This window comes from Rhodamnia argentea, chromosome 8, assembly GCF_020921035.1.
Source record: "Rhodamnia argentea isolate NSW1041297 chromosome 8, ASM2092103v1, whole genome shotgun sequence".
Classification (NCBI taxonomy): Eukaryota; Viridiplantae; Streptophyta; class Magnoliopsida; order Myrtales; family Myrtaceae; genus Rhodamnia; species Rhodamnia argentea.
This window is the reverse complement of record NC_063157.1, coordinates 10,903,156-10,922,219: the sequence shown is the minus strand read 5'-3', so window position 1 is coordinate 10,922,219 and position 19,064 is coordinate 10,903,156. Positions and strand designations below refer to the sequence as shown.

The following is a 19,064-nucleotide window of genomic DNA, read 5'->3' as shown; positions in this document are numbered from 1 at the left end:
GAATCCGACAGTGACCTCCTTAAATAGCTATTGAATCTGTCTAAAACAATTGGTGCAAGAAGAACTCTTCTGGGATCTAAGCAGCAACTTTCTTGCTTAAGCTTGCCAGTGTCTTCCTAGGAGCACTTGGGAAAAAGCATCGTCAAAGGGCGTAAGGCAATCATCGGATGGCTTCTTTCCCAGGATAACGTCGCATAGTTTATTACGCATCAATAAATGAAAGGGAAAAATAGTCTTTCTGGTTACTGATCAACTCTTGACACAAGGGAACAGGTGTTAGACCACATACAATATGTAAGCAACAAAAGCTTTTGGTAGACAGGGTGCAAGTATGTGAAAAACATGCCTCCACATTTTCTTACACACGGGGTTCTTGTTATGCGACCATCATTTGAAGGAGAAAGAAAATGAGTAAATACATCCATGAGCATATAATCGAAAAAAACACATAGCAGCCTAATATCTGCTGATACCAGAATTGATTAGCGCAGGGATTATTTATACTCAGAGGTACACCAATGCAGATAAACATTCTAGTGTCCCTTCAAAAATTCCTAAGTCAAAATTGTAACGACTGGTGACGAGCTGAAAAGATCCGGAGTTAGAGACATAAATTGGCCTCTTTTTCCATCGAAATTCCTCGATTTTCCTCGGCCAAAGGTGCCAGTGGTCGACAATTGGAGAGTGGAGGCAGTAGGTAGATTTTTGTAGTAATTGGTGCAACTTCACCGGCTGTTGTAACCGACTGCAGAATGCACAATGGAAATCGAGTCTGCAATTGTTGCTGTTAGTGTTAGCTTGAAGTCTAGTCCATGTACTTGATAGTGCTTGGGCAGAGGATGCATATATAAGGTTTCTACGAGCCCGGAAACTTTCGTGTATTTGCCATCTGTGGACTAGTTACCAGTTTCAGGATCTTAATTGTGGGATTGCATATGCACGAGTCCATTTTTCAGACAGCCTTATAATATGTGAAAAGCTCCAGAGACAGAATAGGTTGGATTGAGGCCAGTACTTTCCCTCTTGTGTTCTGGATTTTTTTCCCATCTTACAAGTTGTAACTCGGTGCTCATTCGATATAAATTTGAGTTCGGCTCATTAAAGAAGAATGCATTCTCATAAAAGCGCAGCTGATTCAACCTCGTTTTCACTAGAAGAATTCGAATAGGAAGTCAAATCTTGACAACATCAGAGTGGAAAGACGGAATATAACGGGATGGAAAGCATACAACTTGTTAGTCGAACAATAATTGATGACATACCGGCAGAAACAGATACTAAAGACGAGTTTTCTTATACCAAAATACTAACTGACCATATATCCAACAGGCAGATTTTCAGTAATAGTACTAATCTTTTTGAATGAATAACAGTGTTTCTCCAACTATTGATTAAGAGACGGTGGCAAGTTTTGTATTCCTCACTGAACTTCAGAAAGGCCGTGTGAAATTCAGTCTTCCCTGTAGTGAACAGGAAAGAACAAGCAACCATAGGATCACCAGGAATTCTTCAATGGCTTCTCGAGCAAAGCCGAGAGGTACATCTCCTGGAGCTCTGGCCCCCGGTCGAGTTTCCGACCGACGACCCACTTTATCTTGTTGAACCCGATGCTGTCGATGAGAGGAGTGTACACGTGCTCCAACTGTTCGCCCACGCAGAAGAAATGATCAAGCCAAAACAGACCCCCCGGTCTCAGGACCCGGTAAATGTCGAACATCATGAAGTGCAAAAGCATGGTCGGGATCCAGTTACTCATCACGTGCATCGAGTGGACGATGTCCAGCGTGTTGTCGAAAAAGGGAAGCCTCTGAGAGATGCTGATGTAGAGAGGCACAACCCCTCTTGATGCTATGAAGTTGTTGAAAGGGCCATTCAAGTTCATGGAAGTGGTGATGATGGTTATGTTCCTGTCTCTCATCCTCACAGCAAAAGTGGCAACCCCACCACCGATGTCAAGCCCGATCCTTATCGTCCCTGGCTTCTTCGTCGCCAGGACTTCGTCGATGGTGAAGTCGAGGCCGCCATTGCTCTTGGCGGCAGTCCAACGGTTCTTCTCAGCACCGTCAAGGTCGAAGCAGTCCTTACAGTCATCAAAGCCCTGCTGCCTGTGCTTCCGGTTGATTAGGCAGTCATAATTCTTGCAAGTGTAGGCCGTCCAGACTACAGAAGAATCCGAGGGGGTGGTCCAGAGACTAGTCGGGAGAGGGTACGGCTCCACATAGTCCCGGGGCGAGGCGTGGCGGCAACGGCGGCGCGGGAGCGGCTCGCACCCCTTGAGCAGGAGCTTCTGCGCCAGGAGCTCGTCGTCCGGGCACGAGCCATTCACCTTGTAGGTCATGAAGCGGCGGAGCAAGTCCGGGAACATGGTGCACGGGCGGCCGACCGGAGGGTACATGGTGTCGGAGTCGAAGTTTGGGTTGACCCCAAACGGGAGGAGCTGGCCCGAAGTAAAGGCCTTGAACTCGGGCGGGAGATCATCCTCCGACGCAGCGTGCAGGGAAGCGGTCGCAGCGGAGCGAACCGTGGATTGAGAAGGGACGGTGACCGTCGATTCAGTGACCACTATCTTAGGAGAGTGAGAGCAAGAGGAGTAGAAAGTGGTGGAGTAGAGGAGGGTGAGGAGGTTGGTTGACAAGAGGAGGAAGAGAAAGAACCAGTTGGTGGTGACGGGCCTTCTTTTATGCGAAAACTCCATTGTTGGCCTCTAACGATTCCGACTAAACAAGAGTTTCCACTGGAAGTGAATTTGCAAGATGGTCCAATGCCATGAAATAGGATCCGAAGCAGCTCTCACTGAATCATCATTCAAATGAGATCACAAGACAGGTCAAAGCTTGAGATCTTGAAAGGCAGATTTGGTGGGGGCTTTTGGTCCAAGAAGCAAAAACTCTTCCTCAAAGTCAAAACCCAAGTTCTGTTCTGACGTGGGACAGGCCTCACCTAGGTCTCTCCCAATCCCATGCGGAAACAACAGGAGAAGGGTATTATAAACAAATGGAAGGAGCATGAATCGGCGGATCTTTCAGCCTTCAATGCGATGGCCAATGGAGGGCAAAAACAAATGAATATACAACGGCAAGAACCGCGACCATTTCAGCAAACACAGCAAGGCTCAGTATTCTAATGGAGTTGGTTTCAGAGGGTTCCAGGGTCAACGGTCGGTGTTGGGCTCGTTGGAGTCCCCATCACGATATCTATCTTGTTCCGTACGAAGTGCCAAGTGGAGGCAAGAATCCAAATGGGGGGTAGTCCTTAATTGCTCTGTCCATAGCTCTGTTTACAGGGGTTTGACACATCGAGATGATGAAATCTTGAAAAGGGGTCGCGTTGAATCGGATCCGAAATCGGAGGAATTGGGACACAGCTGCACGTAAACCAAGGCAAAAGCCTTGGAGAGTTTCTTGACCCACATGCAAAAGCCCCCTCGATTCCCGGGTCGTCCCTGTTTTCTGTACTGAGGATACAACACCTGGAAGCGCTCGTCTCTCTCGACCGCTTCTCCCCCCGAAACTTGCGAACCAGTCGCTAGTTTTTAAATCGCCGTTCACGTGAAGGGCTGAGTACTAGACTTTCTTGTTTTTGACCAGTTTCTAGGGTAAGGCATTGGGGGCCGTCCTGGCGCGAGGTAGATGAAAATGCAAGCAAAACCAGTTAGCTCGAAAGAGCTTTTGAGACTGCCCAGGGGGAGAGACGACCGGTGGCGGTGGAGTTCAGATGTTCGGACCATGAATTCAAATGGCAAAGGCAAAAAAGGGTCGAGTTTCGCGAAAATTGACATGGGACACCATCTAATCGAGAAAAGAAGAAGTTGTCGTAACTTTTCTACGGCATGTACTTAAATATTATAACTTTTTTTTTCGCCAACTTAAATACCATATCGGAATAAAATCGATCACTTGAGTGTCATTTCCGACAGATTATCTCCCATGCATTTTTTTATTTAATTTTTCAGTGACACGTACATATTTTTATTATTTGTTTATTTATTTATTTATTTTGAAGTTGTTATTTTTCTTTTGCTTGCTTTTTGTTTTTTTTTCCCTTGGACACAAAACTGATTCTTGAATTCCTTTCAAACTCATGTCACATCGAAATACTGCAAAATCCGATCCAATTTATCATTACAATTCAATTGGGTTATTCTATTCCACCTCTTAGAAAGAAAATAACTTAAATCCAAATACTTAAAATTAATAGTATGGCGATACATTTATACAAAACTTCTACCCAATTCATCATAATCGATTAGTTAACATGTTGGTTAACTATTTGGTGTAAGTTCTTTGACTTGAATAGGGCATTTAGTACATGTCGATATTCCCGGATCCAAGGGGGAATAGGTTTGATGGAATAGTTTTTTTGGATGTATTACCGCATCTCGAAGGATTTTTTTGCTAACCCAAATATATATTGTATGCATAATACTATCATATAGAATGTAATATAATAAAAAAAAGATTATGTATGCCTGATTTTGATGAATTTCAATGAATCCCTTGTTACTTGCTCGACAAGAAGTAATAGGGTTATCGGCGACCCTCGCCTCTCACGAAACCCTTGCCCTTGGTTGGTTAGATGGCAACGGCCCTAAGCAAAGGCGATCACGGCCTCACCGATTGCGGGCAAGGTGGCCCTTGCCCGCAGTCGGCGAGGCCTTGAAGCCTTTCGACCGCGAGTGAGGGCGCAACGGCCATTGCCTAGGGCCATCACCGCCCCGTCGGCCACTAGCGAGGATTTCGTGGCCGGCGTCCCTCGCCAGCCAAGGGAAAAAAAATACAAAGCAAGAAGCAAAAGAAACATAAAAAATTATAAATATAAAAAAAAATTCCAAAAATAAATTAGAAAATTCAAAAAGAAAAAAGTGTCCCGGCGATGCCACTTCAGATTTTTCGGTGTTTGGATCTCCGGCATGGCAAATCGCCGATGGCACTTAAATGCTCAATATTTCAAATTTGTGGCACTTAAATGAGCGAAAAAAAAATTATGATATTCGTACCGTACTTCTTTATTATCTACTTGCTTAATCCAGAAAATAAAAAAAAAAAATTTTTTTTGCGGCTCCGAGGTATGTATGCGTCGAGCTTCTCAGATGCGGCCAGTCTATTATTTCCTATCTGGCCCGGCATGACTCTATTTGATACGGAAGAACCCGAAAGTACGGTACTCTTTGTACATGTTCAATCTTTTTTCAACCATGCATGTTAAGCACGCAAGCATTGTACGTTAAGAAAACAAGTCCACCTCGAAAGTTGCTTACGAGTCAAGTACGAGGAGCGTGCAAGCAATCCCTCTGCTTCCCCCCCCTCTTCCGAACCATAGTTTTCGACATGAATGCGTACATTCCACCTCTGTCACAAGCTACATTGTCCAAACCCCCTGAAGCCTCCTGGAGTCTTCTTTGCTTCGATTCTAGGTTTTTTACCCGCAATCGTTACCCGAATAATGAGAAGTACTATAAAACAAAATAGCTACATGGTAGAATTATTGCACAAAGTTGCATAAAGTTTCGACCAGAGGATAAACTTTCAATACACCTGTGTGAAAATCAAATGGGTTTACCGAGTTGTGTACCTAAAGCTAGCAAATGTTACAGTACAGTGCTCCTCGTTTACATCTCTGCCCTACTTTCTATGCGGTGTCCTCGGCGCGAGCGACTATCTTTCGACCACCAAAATTGGATGTGAAAAAGAGAGAACCGTTCAACGCGAAATCAAATTGAGAAAGAGACGTCAGGCGAGAGAGAATACTAATCAACGGAGGCTCCGTTTGTAGCACGGCGGTAATGGTGAAACTTATCCGGCCAGGTTTCTCGGCGAGGGCTTGCCATGGACTACGCCGGGGGCTCGAGAGCCCTGGTGATTGCACCTCTAGCGGGGCTGCGCAGGATAACATATGAAATCTGCATACCCTGCACAACGATATGGTCATCTAGATTTTTCCTTTCGCATTATAAAAGTTTCACCCATTTAAATGTGTGAAAGCCATAAGTAATCAACAATCTCCAATCCCATTAAGAAAAACATATCTCCATCCCTGACTGAGCTGAGCCACGTGGCACACTCTGTCCGAGCTTTACCCAATAATTTACTTTTCATAGTCACTTTAACAAACATGCAATCCTAGCAAATACCCGATTCTGCATATCTAGTTCTTATGCATATGGTAATAAATCTGTACTAGTATGTGTATCTATTTTGAAATATTTATAAGCTGAGTTCTTAAGTTGATGGAACAAATTCCTGCATCTAAGTTATAAAAAATCACATATTAAAAAGTTTATCCATTATTGCGCATAATATGCATCTAAATTTATTGGCACTAACATTATAAAAATGTATAGCCCGAGTTTGTAAGTTAATGAAAGGAAAGGCTGAGGAACAAATCCATGAACCCGTAACAAGGTACAAAAAGAAAAATTAAATTCTTAGAAAGTCATGATTCGTATAAAAAGCGAGAATAAGTGCATCAGCAATCTTAGTAAAAGTACAATTGAATTATAAAACTTTCAAATAGTTCAATTAAACTCCAAAACTTATCAAATTGATACAGTCGAGCACCTTCATTAATTTTGACCAATTTAAGTAACGGAACAAAATGACGTTGCATACTATTTTATCTTTTGAGGGCAGGGCCATGATATGGCCATTTCAAGGAAAAAAAACTTGATTTTTTTTAAAGTGAGAAAAGGACTTAAAAGTGCATCATTTAACAGCCACTTTAAAAAAGAAAAATCACTTAAGTGCCAACTATGATTTTAGGATATAAAAAATATGACGTGACAATACTTAATCAATTTCCCTAGCCGACGTGGTTCCCCGGTGTGCCTAGTTAGCATTAATAGATCAAAGGACGTCATCTAAATGCTTTGCCCCAAATAAAAACCCTACTTCGGACCAAGGGCATCTCAAATCCTAAATCAAACATAACGTTTCACAAATCCTAATTTGATTTTGTTTTCCCCAAAATTAAGCGCCCAGATCTTGCAATGGAGAGTAGAATAAGGAGAAGCGACTTAAGTTCGTTTCAACAAAGCAAAGACAAAGGTGAACATTATTGTTATCGTTGGCTTAAAAGTCCAAGAAGAATATCTTGAACTTGATTGAATTTCCGGAAAAGATTGATGCATCACGTATAGAAAAGGCTCGGAGCGCAAACCACAATTAAAGGCACACCTTTTCCTTTGCGAGATTCCTCCCTTTAGCACCGAACCCCAAATTCGAGCCCTAACTTTTCCCCAAAACCACCGAGCCCTAATTGTCCCTCCAATCACCATGCCCTAGTTTTTTCTCGCACCAATTTAGCATGTGAGTGAGAGATAATGACAATGTCGACTGAGTGAGAGAGACAAAGACGGCGTGCGAACGAACGATCGAAATTTCAGAGTGACATTGTCCAAGCCGTCGGAACGAAGAAAGAGGAATGATATCAATATTTGAGAGGAAAACCGTGGGGCGTGGTTTAGAGCCAGAGAGTCCACGTTGGACTTATCTTTTAAGGAAAAAAAAAACCATGTCAGAATAAAATATTTATTATAAATGCCATGTAGGACTTCTGCCCGAAATTTATCCTCAGATCGGACAAAAAATTTTGGCACTAAAGTCATCACTGTAACACTTTTAGTGTACCATAGTTCATGGGGTTAGAAACAGTGAACGAGTGCTAATCAACTCCAAATGTGCTCTTAATGAATCTACAAGAAACTAATGGGGGACACCTAAAGTCCGTGGAACCAACATTTCTAGGTTCAAACTCAAGGGAACACGAGCCTTTGCCTAATTCACAACGTCTCATGAGCCCTTTTCAAACTCATGGCAGGCCTTTCACAGGAAAAATTTTCTATGCAGTCCTAAACCTATTGTGCGACAGCTAATTCAGTTCTAAACTTTTTAATTTGATCAATTTAGTTCTAAATTTTTTTTTATATAATTTTTCAATATAGTCCATCCAACCAATTTAGACCGGAAGTTATTGATGTGGCGTCCAACCAATGCCGACTATCCTGTGTGCATGGCTAGCTACCAGCATTGACGTGGCAATTGTTTCTTATTTTTTCTTTTAAAAAATCTTTCCTTTGACCTGCGAGGGAAAAATATGAACATTAGAAGAGGAAAAAAAATTAAAATTTGAAAAGAAAGAAAAGAAAAGGGAAAAAAATCCCAAAAAAAATTCTAAAAGTTGAAAAAATCGTTCGCGTCAGCACCATTGTACAATGTAGGACGGCCGAAGGCGATTGGACCGCCATGCCAACGTTTTCCAGTCTAAATTGACTGGATGGATTAGATTAAAAATTGTCAAAAGATTCATGACTAAATTGACAAAATTAAAAAGTATAACACTTAATTAGTCGTTCTACAATAAGTTTAAGAATCTTTTTTATAAATTCTCCCTCTTTTCACCTAATGACCAATGGCTTGCAGGCCCCCACCATGCATGCCCGAGGGTCAACGGCCCTCGGCATAAAAATAATCTGATTTTCAATTCTTTTTAGCCTAAACTTAATATATTTTACTAGTTATGGTTGATACGGTGCTAACTGAGTGCCGCGTTAATGTCAAGTATTAACCGTCAAAGTACATCTACTGCGGAAGAAAGAAGGATTAACCATTTGAGTAATTGCAATAAAAAATTAATTATTAATTTCTAGATAAACAAAAATTCGCTTATCGTGATTAAAGTTTTCCGTTCTCTTAAAGACGAGTTATAATGACAGTTTCTGAGTTTGTTAAAATGCTTTTAGCGTGCATTCTTTGTGTCGATGACTTTAGTGGCAAACTTGAGGATCATAGTGGGTTCAAGGTCAAAACTAGACATGGCCAAATGGAACCGTGGGCCCGTAATCGGCCCGTTGACTCGGCCCATTGACCCGGCCCGTTGACCCGGCTCACGGTTCCAACCCGGAACCGGCCCTCAAGGGCCGGTTACGGTTTCTAAATTTTAGGAACCGGCCTAGAACCGCCGGTTACGGGTCGGTTCCAACCCGCTTAAAAAAATAAAAAAAAGGGAGGAGGCTTGGGGGAAAAGAGCAATTTGGGCCTAGGAACCGGCGGTTCGAACCCGAACCGGAACTCCGCCCGAAACCGGCGGTTCCAAACCCGGAACCGGAACCGCCGATTCCTAAGCCGGAACCGGCCACCTATAGTCAAAACATAATAGCTTTAGAAAAGAAAAATAATGGTTATATGGAGCATGGGTTTGGCTAGGCCTGCTGAATGAGTAGGTTGGATCAGGTCATAAATGGTCCCTTAACCCATTTATTGTAATGCAAGTTTTTTTATCCATACCTGACCTTGACCCATATTACTAAAACATTTCTGTATTTAATCAAATTCAGCAATACTTATAAATTATTAAAAAATGATATTGCTAAAACATTATGGACAATATTTATAATTTTTTTAAAAAATAAAAATTTTGATTTTTTTTATTTTGTTTTGTTTTTATTTTTGTTTTTCCTTTTTGTTTTCTTTTTTTTTTCAAAGTTCGATGAAGACCCGACCCTTGCCAGGTCTGGGGCAGGCCTCTGCCCGCGACCCTCGCTGGACTCATCAACAAAAAGAAAAGTACAAGAAACAATGAAAGAGCAAAAATACGGTCTTCAATGCATGTGAGCCAGAATTAAATATTATGATCATGTCATCGAAGGAAAAAAAAATCTTCCTTAAAATTTTTACTTTGGCTCCAATAAACGATCTAATTATTCGCTATTAATACAAAAATGTAACTAAATATATAAAAATATACTATCATAATTGTCAAATTATTATGAATCTTATATGGGGATTTGAACTATTTAATAATCGAGATGAAATGAGCTCACGTGATGGGTATAAAAAAATATTTTACCCAATAGAGTCTCGGGATATTCGGTGGCCTTTAAAGCTGGCCCTCACTGTATTCTCATTCATTGCATTATCCTCTTCTTGATTTGTTTCCCTACCTCCCTCCCACTCCAGAAGATCGAAGGCAACAATTCCAATTGCATCACTCACTAACGAGAGTCACACGATGGAAGTGTTTTCATTTGTCGCGAAATATTGCATGCACTCATATTATAAATTATAAATGTCACAATTTCATCTCTCATATTCTTTATTAATCAAATAACAAATCTACATGACCTTTTGAAATCACTTTAAACTAAACTTCACGTAAATCTAAAAGATAACAAATTTTTTTTTTAAAGCTGTGCAAGTTGAGAAATAACAATACAAACTGATCAATCTCATATTGTCTTCATATTTGAGAAGTAACTAATGACAAAAGATCATTATAAAAATACATCATCACAAAATTTTTTATAACATGCTTTAAATATAATTCAACATAAGTAAATTGCCAACCTTTTAGTTATTTGACAATTAAAATATTGATAGCAAAATAGATAAAATAACATGGCAGTCCATAAGTAAAAAGTAAGGATGCAATTGCGTACTAAATATTTTGCTAAAAAAACATATAACATGATGGAAATATGTATTTTGTCATAATATTTATGCCAATGCCAATGTATAAAGTAATATAACAAAGATAAACTGATGTTCATGTAACGCATTGGTATCTTGTTAATAGATTTAACTGATGGCTGAAAGCTGATTTATTTAAGACATGGATATTTATTTTATCATGGAATCCATTCATGTTATGTAATCAAATGTTGAATGTATTAATAACTAGAACTGTCATAAATGATTTAAAAATATAAGACAGTATAGGGGACTTGAAACCTATGTAACTAATAGTTTCAGGTTTTAGGCTCCATTTGTTTCACGGAAAATATTTTTCCGGAAAACATTTTCCCCAATTTCGGTGTTTGGGGGGCGGAAAATGAGCGGTCAAAGGAAAATATTTTCCGGTCAACAAAAAAAACCTTCTAAAACTAAGGAAAATGATTTCCTCATTTTGAGAAGAGGAAAACATTTTCCACACTTTTCATTCCTCCTCTCTTTCAACTATTTTTTATTTTTAATTTTTTATTTTTGGTTTCTTTTCGTTTTTTATTTATTTTTGCAAAATTCAAAATTTTCATTTTTTATTTTTCGGATAAAATCTATTTTTTAATTACTTCCTTTGTTATTTTTTTTGTCTTTTTTTTTAGTATTCCTTCTTCTCCCTCGGCGGGTTGCATGCTACTGCCGCAACCAATGGCTTCGGCCTCGAGCAAGGAAAGCTATAGCAAGGAATAAAGTCGTGACGTCCGTCCCGAACTTCTCGTGCTCCACGCAGAGCTCGACGGCGGACTCGCCGCGCAGGATGACGTCGGCCTTCTGGTCTTGAGGCTCACCGCCCCGACGTAGTTGACGTCGACGAGTGGGTCGACGAGGCATTCAAAGGTCGATTCCGAGTCGCCGCCAAGGGTGGCTCCCGGAGGCGCCGCGAGACCTCTGCAGCGTAGTCGACGGGGACCACCTTCATTTGTTTCCACAAAAATTAAAGGCACATCTCTCTCCCTCTGTTCTCGTGCTTTTACTAACGGCCAGACGAAGCTCCATTCTCTCTATTTTCACAAGTTTGCCCAATGGTGAACATTCGCCGAGAAAACGATTCATAACAGTCACCCATGAGCTCCCTTACTAAGCAGTGATGACAACCAGGTGACTCTTCCCGCGGATTCCGATCACAGGAGACTTTGGAGGCCACGAAAATTCATTGAAGACTTCACGGCCACAATGGAGAGCACGATTGCGAGTCCCCCGCCTTGCAAGGTGGCAATTTCCGTGGGTGCAATAAGTTGACATACGGAATTGATTTTTATTTGAGATTGCCGAAGCATCCCCAGAACTCACCATGAACCGTGAGGCTCCTTCGCTTGAGACACCGCCGTTCGCACCATCGTCGACCCTATCTGCAAGTAGGATTGAATCGATTTGATATTGTTTCAAATTCGGAAAGGTAACCTTGAACCAATTCAATTTAATTTTCCTTTATTTTTTAATTTCAAAATATAAAAAAAAATCATAAAAAGAAAATCCAAAAAATTGCACCTTTAAACTTCAAGTCAGAATTCATCGAAATTGCCAAATTGAACTTTTTTCATGAAATTGGTACTGGAATGGCATTAATTAAAAAATTAATATAATCAAGTTTCCGAACTTAAAATAAGATGAATTTTCCTTACCAAACGGCGGAAAATATTTTCCAGAACTTTTTCAAGTTTTTGCCAAACATCGGAAAAGAAAGTCATTTTCCTGAAAAATAACTTCCTGGAAAACACTTTCCGGAAAGGTCATATTTTCCGTGAAACAAATGGAGCATTAAGGGCCGAGCTTTTCCGGTAAACACAAATTTCAGTGGGCCCAATTCACGTAGTGATTTGAATTGGGCCCGTTCGGGTTTTGCACAACTCTTTTGCCCACATCGAATACGTCCGACCCGAAGCACCAACAACCCGAACCAGACAAGCCGAACGAGAAAAGAGTAAGAGAAATGAACAAATGTAATAGTTCCAGAGCATATCATGCGATCGACGGCACTAGCGTATAAGAAGACTCCAATTCACGATAGTGGCGAAAGGACCGAAACAAAAAGATACATCTCCTTTCGCTCAAATTCTCGCGGGACCTATTGGCAGGGCCCCACTCCCTTCACGTCGGAAAAATCACGCCGTAATCATTATCGTCGAGGATACGATCGTGAGATTTCTCTCCGTTTTCACAGAAATTTGTGTGTTTATCCATCAGTGTCTGCTCGTGGTGGCAAATTCGGCGCCGTTTTATATCCATCCCATGGCGTAACATGCTCCCTCTACGATTAGATGAAATACAAATGGGTATCTCCAGGGAGTGGTAAAAAGAAAATTTAACCACCCAGTAAGTGAGATTTAACTATCGAACGTTTTTTTCCTCGTTACCTTATAGATCTATTCTGGTATTTCCCTGTAATTGTTATGTCTGTCCTCGCCCAATAAATATATTTTTAAAAATTCCCAGATAATATAATTGCATAGGTCAGTCAAAATTTCATGGGGAGACCCAAACTTAGGGATACGTACCGGAAATTTAAAAAAAGAGAGAGTAAAATTTGGAAGAGAAGAAGAAGAGGGGTACGGCTGACAATAACAATTCAATGACAGCTGAGAAAAATTGCATTGGGAAACCCGGTAACCCGAACGTGAACCCATGTGTGCTCCGGCGACACACCCTCCATTGTCACATGGATTGGATTGGACCCCTGTCCCTCCTCCTCTCTCATTAAATTATTCCCGTCCCGCGTAATCTCCGGCGGGAATCCCCCTTCGAGCGCAAATAATTTCATGTTTGGATGATCCGTTGAGCATCGAGTCGGAGTCGGAGTCGGATTTCATTACAAGGCGAGATGAATGAGATTCCGAGTCCGGAGATTACCAACGTGATTTGGACCGTACTTCGATGGTTTTATTAACGGGATGCCTCGAGAACCCTCGTCAAACGACGGATCAACAAACTTTGCAATTCCTAGCGTATTCACCTTAATCATGTCATGTGACATCGATATTTAAAAATTGACGAATCATTTCACGTCGAACGTGTTTAACAAGTGTCCTGAAGCATTCGTTAACGTAATCAACCAAAAGACCAACATATGAAGCGACAAGTTGAAAAACGAAAACCCAATAATGTCATCCGAGGCATTATTGTTGTTGCAGGGTGGTTGAAACTGCCCTTTTGACTCGCATGTTAGCTTACTCAGCTCCCCCCCTTTTGTTTTTTCCTTTCTTAATCCTTATGATTCCCCATGGACACATGCATGCTTATGATTGCACATGCCACACCCAACTTTCCCCATTGCAATATCCTGTCCTAAATCAAACAACAAGTGAATCAACCTAGTTTGAAGAATCTAATGGTACTGGAAATTGGGTGTGCCTGAAAATTGAAAAATAATTAAAAATGTTTTCAAGAAACCTCTGGATTCCATTTGCAGAGCATCTCATACAGAACAGCTTCAACTGCAGTATCAATGTGTAAATGAAAAGGTTAGAAACTCAGATCAGGGCTAAAAAAACACCATGAAAGAATTTAGATTACATGACAAGAAACTGAAAGCACCTAAACAAGAAGCAAACAGAATGGACACCCCCCCAACTCATTCAGACCGTCGATGTCATCTCCCGTCCACGGACGTGAACGACGCGGCGAACCCGTTTGGCCTCGTGGGTATGCTTGTCTGAGTGTTATCCATGCTAGGGAGGTAGGACGACGATGCCGAGGAATCCACGTGGCTCGTCCCTTCGTACGCCTGCCATTTCTTTAGGGCCTGCGGCAACGACATCTCCAGGTCGATCCCGAAGACGTCCTCGGGGTTGTGATCGGTCGGTTTCCACACATCTACCAGAGAAGATAACACGTTGACAGCGTGGCCCATGTCGGGCCTTTGGTAGGGTTCCCTAGCGCAACAGTGGCCGGCCAATTCGGCAACTGTGCTGATGCTGGCGAGCGTCTCCTCATTGAGATCAAGCACGGTGTCGATTGCCTTTTTAAACGTGTCCTTGTTGATGTGGATTCTCCTGAACCATGTCACCAAGTGCATGCTGTCCTCAGGCTGACTCTCATCGAGCGCTTTTCTTCCAGTGATCAACTCCATCAGGATCACCCCGAAACTGAAGACGTCTACTTTCGTCGTCACTCGGCCAGTCACTGCAATCATATTACCATGACCAGGGTCTAGTTGTTAAAATAGTTTGACATGGATTTGATGCGAGATTGAATTTAACTAGCTAAGACAAAATGGCATGTAAAGGCAATGAGGGAAGGTCTAATTTCCAGCTAGTTTGCCCTTTTGCGACAACGGTCTTGCCCATTGTTATCGCGAGTTCACTAGAACATTAACAAAATATTGCCTCAGACATGTAATACTATACTAGCGAAATTAACATGGTTGTGAATTGCCAGACCAGAGTGAGTTGGGTGCAAGCATCTGATCTTTCAAAAAGAAGTGTTCTCAAAGACGATGGATGAGGACTAACCCGCATATTCCGGTGCCAAGTACCCGAATGTTCCGGCTATTCTGGTTTCGATGGAGCCTTTTCCCTCAGGCGCAAGACGCACCAGACCGAAATCCGAAACCTTAGCTCTCATATCATCTCCAAGGAGGATGTTCGACGGCTTCAAGTCCCGGTGTATGAAGCTCTGATGCGCCAAACCATGGAGATACTCAACACCCCTCGCCACATCCAAGGCAATGATCAACCTTCTTGTCCATTCCAACGGGGCACATCCTTCTTCAGGCCAGTTAAATAGATGTCTACTCAGTGTCCCTTGGGGCATGTACTCATATACAAGAAGCTTCTCATTGCCATCCAAGCAGTAACCGAGCAGGGCGACGAGGTGACGGTGTCGAACCTTAGTCAAAACAGCAATCTCCGACTTGAATTCCGCGAGGCCCTTCCCAATTATCACCCCGCATTCCATTCTTTTCACCGCGATCTTTGTCCCGTCGTGTAGTTCCCCCCTGTACACCGTCCCAAAACCACCTCGTCCTAATATATTTTCCTCGCTAAAGTTGTTGGTGACATTCCTCAGGACTTGGATAGAAATCACCATGTTTCCTGCTTCGACCATTTGAATGTCACCAGCTTCACTGCCCAGTACAGTATGGGTCTCGCTGATCGCACCGACATTAACACTTGATCCCGCGACTGTTATCTTCACGCTTTCATTGTCGGATCCAGAATGGCGTGGATGAATCACCATTGCATTGGGGCTCTGTACTCTGGTAAACTGCTTTTGTTTCTTCTTATATAGACAGAAACCCAACAAACCGAGCAAGATAATCAAAAACATACTGCCAACGGCAGAAACAACTATGATGCCGATCAAAGCAGACTTTTTGCCTGATCGACGGCCATGTCGATTTGTTACACTACCTGATGGACCTGCTGCATCTTGGGGAGATCCAGTCGTTGAAAGACTACTCTTATCTTTCCCAATGTCCGGATTACCGCCGGTTTTGATGATCACATTACTCTTAAAAGTCGGGACTTTACCATAAAGCCGATTACTCGACAAGTCAAGAAGCGCGAGCGCGGGCAGGGTGGTAAGCTCTGTGGGAATGGAACCAGTAAGATTATTACTCGCGAGAATGAGCCTCTGCAGCGATGTCAGCGAGGCGAAAGCCGGGGAAATGGTGCCGTTGAAGCCCATCTTCTCAAAGTTCACAACGGTGATGTTGCCATTGTTGCAAGTAATCCCGATCCAACCGGAGCACGGGTTATTCCCCTTCCAGTTCTCCGCCAATCTCTGTGGATAACCCATCGACTTCGCAATCAAAAGCAAGGTATTCACTCTGGGATCACAGTCCCCAGGGCCTGGCAGACAGAAGCTGTTTGAGTCCTCAGCCATGTCCACCTGGACCGAGCTCCTGAACTCGGGCACTGGCCCTTGGAGGAAGTTGTTGGTCAGGTTGACGGACTGGAGGGACTGGAGACCCGTCAATGATGACGGAACAGGGCCGGTGAACAGATTGTCCCGTAGGCTCAGGGTCTGCAAGTCCTGGAGCCCCGAGAAGTCCGGTAACGGGCCCGAGAAGGAATTGGAATGCAACCAAACCTCCGTCAAGGAAGTCATGTTAGCTATAACATCAATACCGCCACTAAGCTTCCCACTACCGGCCCTCCCGTTGAGCCAGAGCGACTGAATCGGCGACCCGGAAAAGCTCTGGGGCAAACCCCCATCGAGATCATTCAATGCCAAGTGAAGAAGAGTCAGGCCGGGGAAGTCGGCGGCCCCGAAGAAGTTGGGGACCTTCCCGGTCACATTCGCAGAGTTTGCAGAGAAATTCTGCAACGCGGACGCATTCTGTAGGCTCTGGGGTATCTCCCAGGCGGCGAAGGGGTTGTTGTCGATCTCGACGGACTGCAGCGACGACAGGCCGTCGAAGAAGCCGGTCGGGATAGAATCGAACTGGTTATTGCTGAGCATGAGGACCTGGAGCGAGCTCAGGCCGCTCAAGCTCGGGAGCGAACCGGAGAGGCTGTTGAACTGGAGCTCGAGGCGCTCCAGCTGGGTGAGGGCGTTCAGGTTCTGGGGGAGCGTACCTTGGAGGCCCTGGTGGCCGATTTGGATGCGGGTGACCCGGTTGGACTGGGAGCAGACCACGTGGGACCACTTGCAGGGGTCCCGGTCGGACCATCCGAGGGACTCCGGGGCGGCGAGAGACTTCTTGAGGGCCAGCATTGCGGCGGCATCGTCGTCGGCGGTGGCGGCGGCGTGCGGGGAGGTGGCGGAGAAACAGAGGAGGAGGAAGAGCAGGTGGTGGTGAAGAAGAAGGCGAGTAGTGTTCCTCATCTTGGAGAGAGAGAGAGAGAGAGAGAGAGTTGTGAAGCTGGGCTAGGGAGAAAGGCTCTGTTTTTTTCTCTCTTTCTCTCAGCACATGAGGATTGAGAGCCAGAGGAGCATTGCCTTGCAGCTTGCACTACCTGGAACGTAACTCGAGAGCCAGAGAGAGAGAAGCACATGGGTGAGGGAAGGAAGGTGGTGGGGTCAAAATTGGAAATAGCGAAAGGCTGGAATGGTTTCGATTCCTGAGGGGCCCCTTCCCCCCTTACCCCTACCAGCTCCAAGTTGGCATTTTTACCCTACCCATCGATTCTATAACATCACAAAGTTCACCAACTCGAATTTGGGGTACATGGTGGCAAAAAGATTCTCTGTGCAACCGAGTTTTTACGCATCTTGCTTTAACCTCGTTCAAATTGACACCACTTGTGATGGGAAGAGAAGTAAAAAAAGCGAAATTTTTAAAGGTTTCGAACGGAGATGGAGGGGGTGAAGCCAAGATTCGATTTTGCAGGTCCAGTTGGCTTTCTCTCTGCGCACGCTCTGCAAGCAACTCTCCACCCAAGTCTTTCTGGTGTCGCCAGCGCAGAAAGAGGGTTTTGATCAAAAGGGCATTTTGACAGTTAGGCGACAACGAGGAAGGAGGATAGAAGAGGGTCGCTCTCTTTTTCGTTTTTCCTCATTTCGGTCACAGACAAGATCCAGAGCACGTTTAATGTGGACCATGGACCCTTTACGGCCTGGAACGGGGATAAGGAACTCGAAAGGACTACGGACCGGTTACCTAGGATTCGGACCTACTTCATACCGGCTTATTAGCGGTCGCGCTCGGGCTTTGTTTTGAGTCGAGTTCAACGAGCTCAACTAGGGTTAACTGCTTTACATGACCCACTCGTGGACCTAATTTCATAATTAGATTCTCAAAGGCACTTCAATTAATTTTAAATGTCTATAGAAAATTATGTAAGAAAATATTCAATCTCGACGAGCTCAAATGAGAATTTACTTGACGGTTTTAATCTAGACAAATCCAGCTTGAGCTTACGGAACATTTTATCATGTTGGATTCAATCTTGAAGCTCGATTCGAGCATGAGCCTGAAATACTTGAGTTAAAGTCCATCATTTGGCTAAAATCAGTCCAAGGTGCACACTTAAGAAAGGGATGGCAAGAAGTCCTAACCTTTCGGTGGAATGAAGGCAGCCCACGACTTGTGCACTTATATGGAAAAATTACCCAAAAAAGTCTTAAACTTTTTGTATTTGTATCAATTCAGTTTTTTTTTTTTTTTTGTTAATTGAGTCCTAACTTTTTGCAATTGTGTTGATGATGTTGACGTGGCAAAATTTTAATAATTTATTAATATTTTCCGAATTTTATAATCATTTCTTAATAAATTTTTTATGTCATTTTTTTCTTTTTTGAGGGTTTGGGCCTGCGACCTCCACTGGCCACTGGTTGAGGGCCGCGGGCCCTCGCCTAAGGGCCGGTGGACGACAGCCTCTTACTGGCCCAAACCCTAAAAAAAGAAAAGAGAGAAAAAAATAGTTAAAATTTCAAAGATATTAAAGCGTTATTAAAATTTTGCCACATCGGTGCCGCCCGGCCAAATGGACTGAATTGACATAATTAAAAAAGATTTTGGACTTAACTGGCAAAAAAAGTTTATGACTGAATTGGCACAATTGCAATGGGTTTAGAATTTTTTTTATTTCCCCACTTATATGATATGCAACTACAGGGAACTCTAATAGTACATTTCCATATCCACCCCCGCAATCTACGGTCAAGGGCCACGACATCCCAATATGC

The 19,064-nt window shown here is 43.1% G+C and overlaps 2 protein-coding genes across 2 annotated transcripts; both read right to left on the bottom strand.

Annotated features, from left to right (window-relative positions):
* Positions 1-1,268: 1,268 nt before the first annotated feature.
* Positions 1,269-2,986, bottom strand: LOC115745417 (probable methyltransferase At1g29790). Its single transcript, XM_030680946.2, has one exon. The coding sequence runs from the start codon at positions 2,693-2,695 to the stop codon at positions 1,496-1,498; it is 1,200 nt and encodes a 399-aa protein (XP_030536806.1). The 5' UTR covers positions 2,696-2,986; the 3' UTR covers positions 1,269-1,495.
* Positions 2,987-13,868: 10,882 nt separating this feature from the next.
* On the bottom strand, positions 13,869-17,383 carry LOC115745426 (receptor protein kinase TMK1). Its single transcript, XM_030680960.2, has 2 exons — positions 14,942-17,383; positions 13,869-14,612 (listed from the first exon to the last, which is right to left on the bottom strand). Exons 1-2 carry the CDS (start codon positions 17,259-17,261, stop codon positions 14,080-14,082), a joined length of 2,853 nt encoding a protein of 950 aa, XP_030536820.1. The 5' UTR covers positions 17,262-17,383; the 3' UTR covers positions 13,869-14,079.
* Positions 17,384-19,064: the final 1,681 nt, after the last annotated feature.

Coding starts and splice junctions, on each gene's coding strand:
- LOC115745417 (XM_030680946.2), bottom strand. CDS start 2,695: ATGGAGTTTTCGCATAAAAGAAGGCCCGTCACCACCAACTGGTTCTTT.
- LOC115745426 (XM_030680960.2), bottom strand. CDS start 17,261: ATGAGGAACACTACTCGCCTTCTTCTTCACCACCACCTGCTCTTCCTC. Junction 14,613..14,941: donor CTTGGCACCGGAATATGCGG/GTTAGTCCTCAT, acceptor ATATGATTGCAG/TGACTGGCCGAGTGACGACG.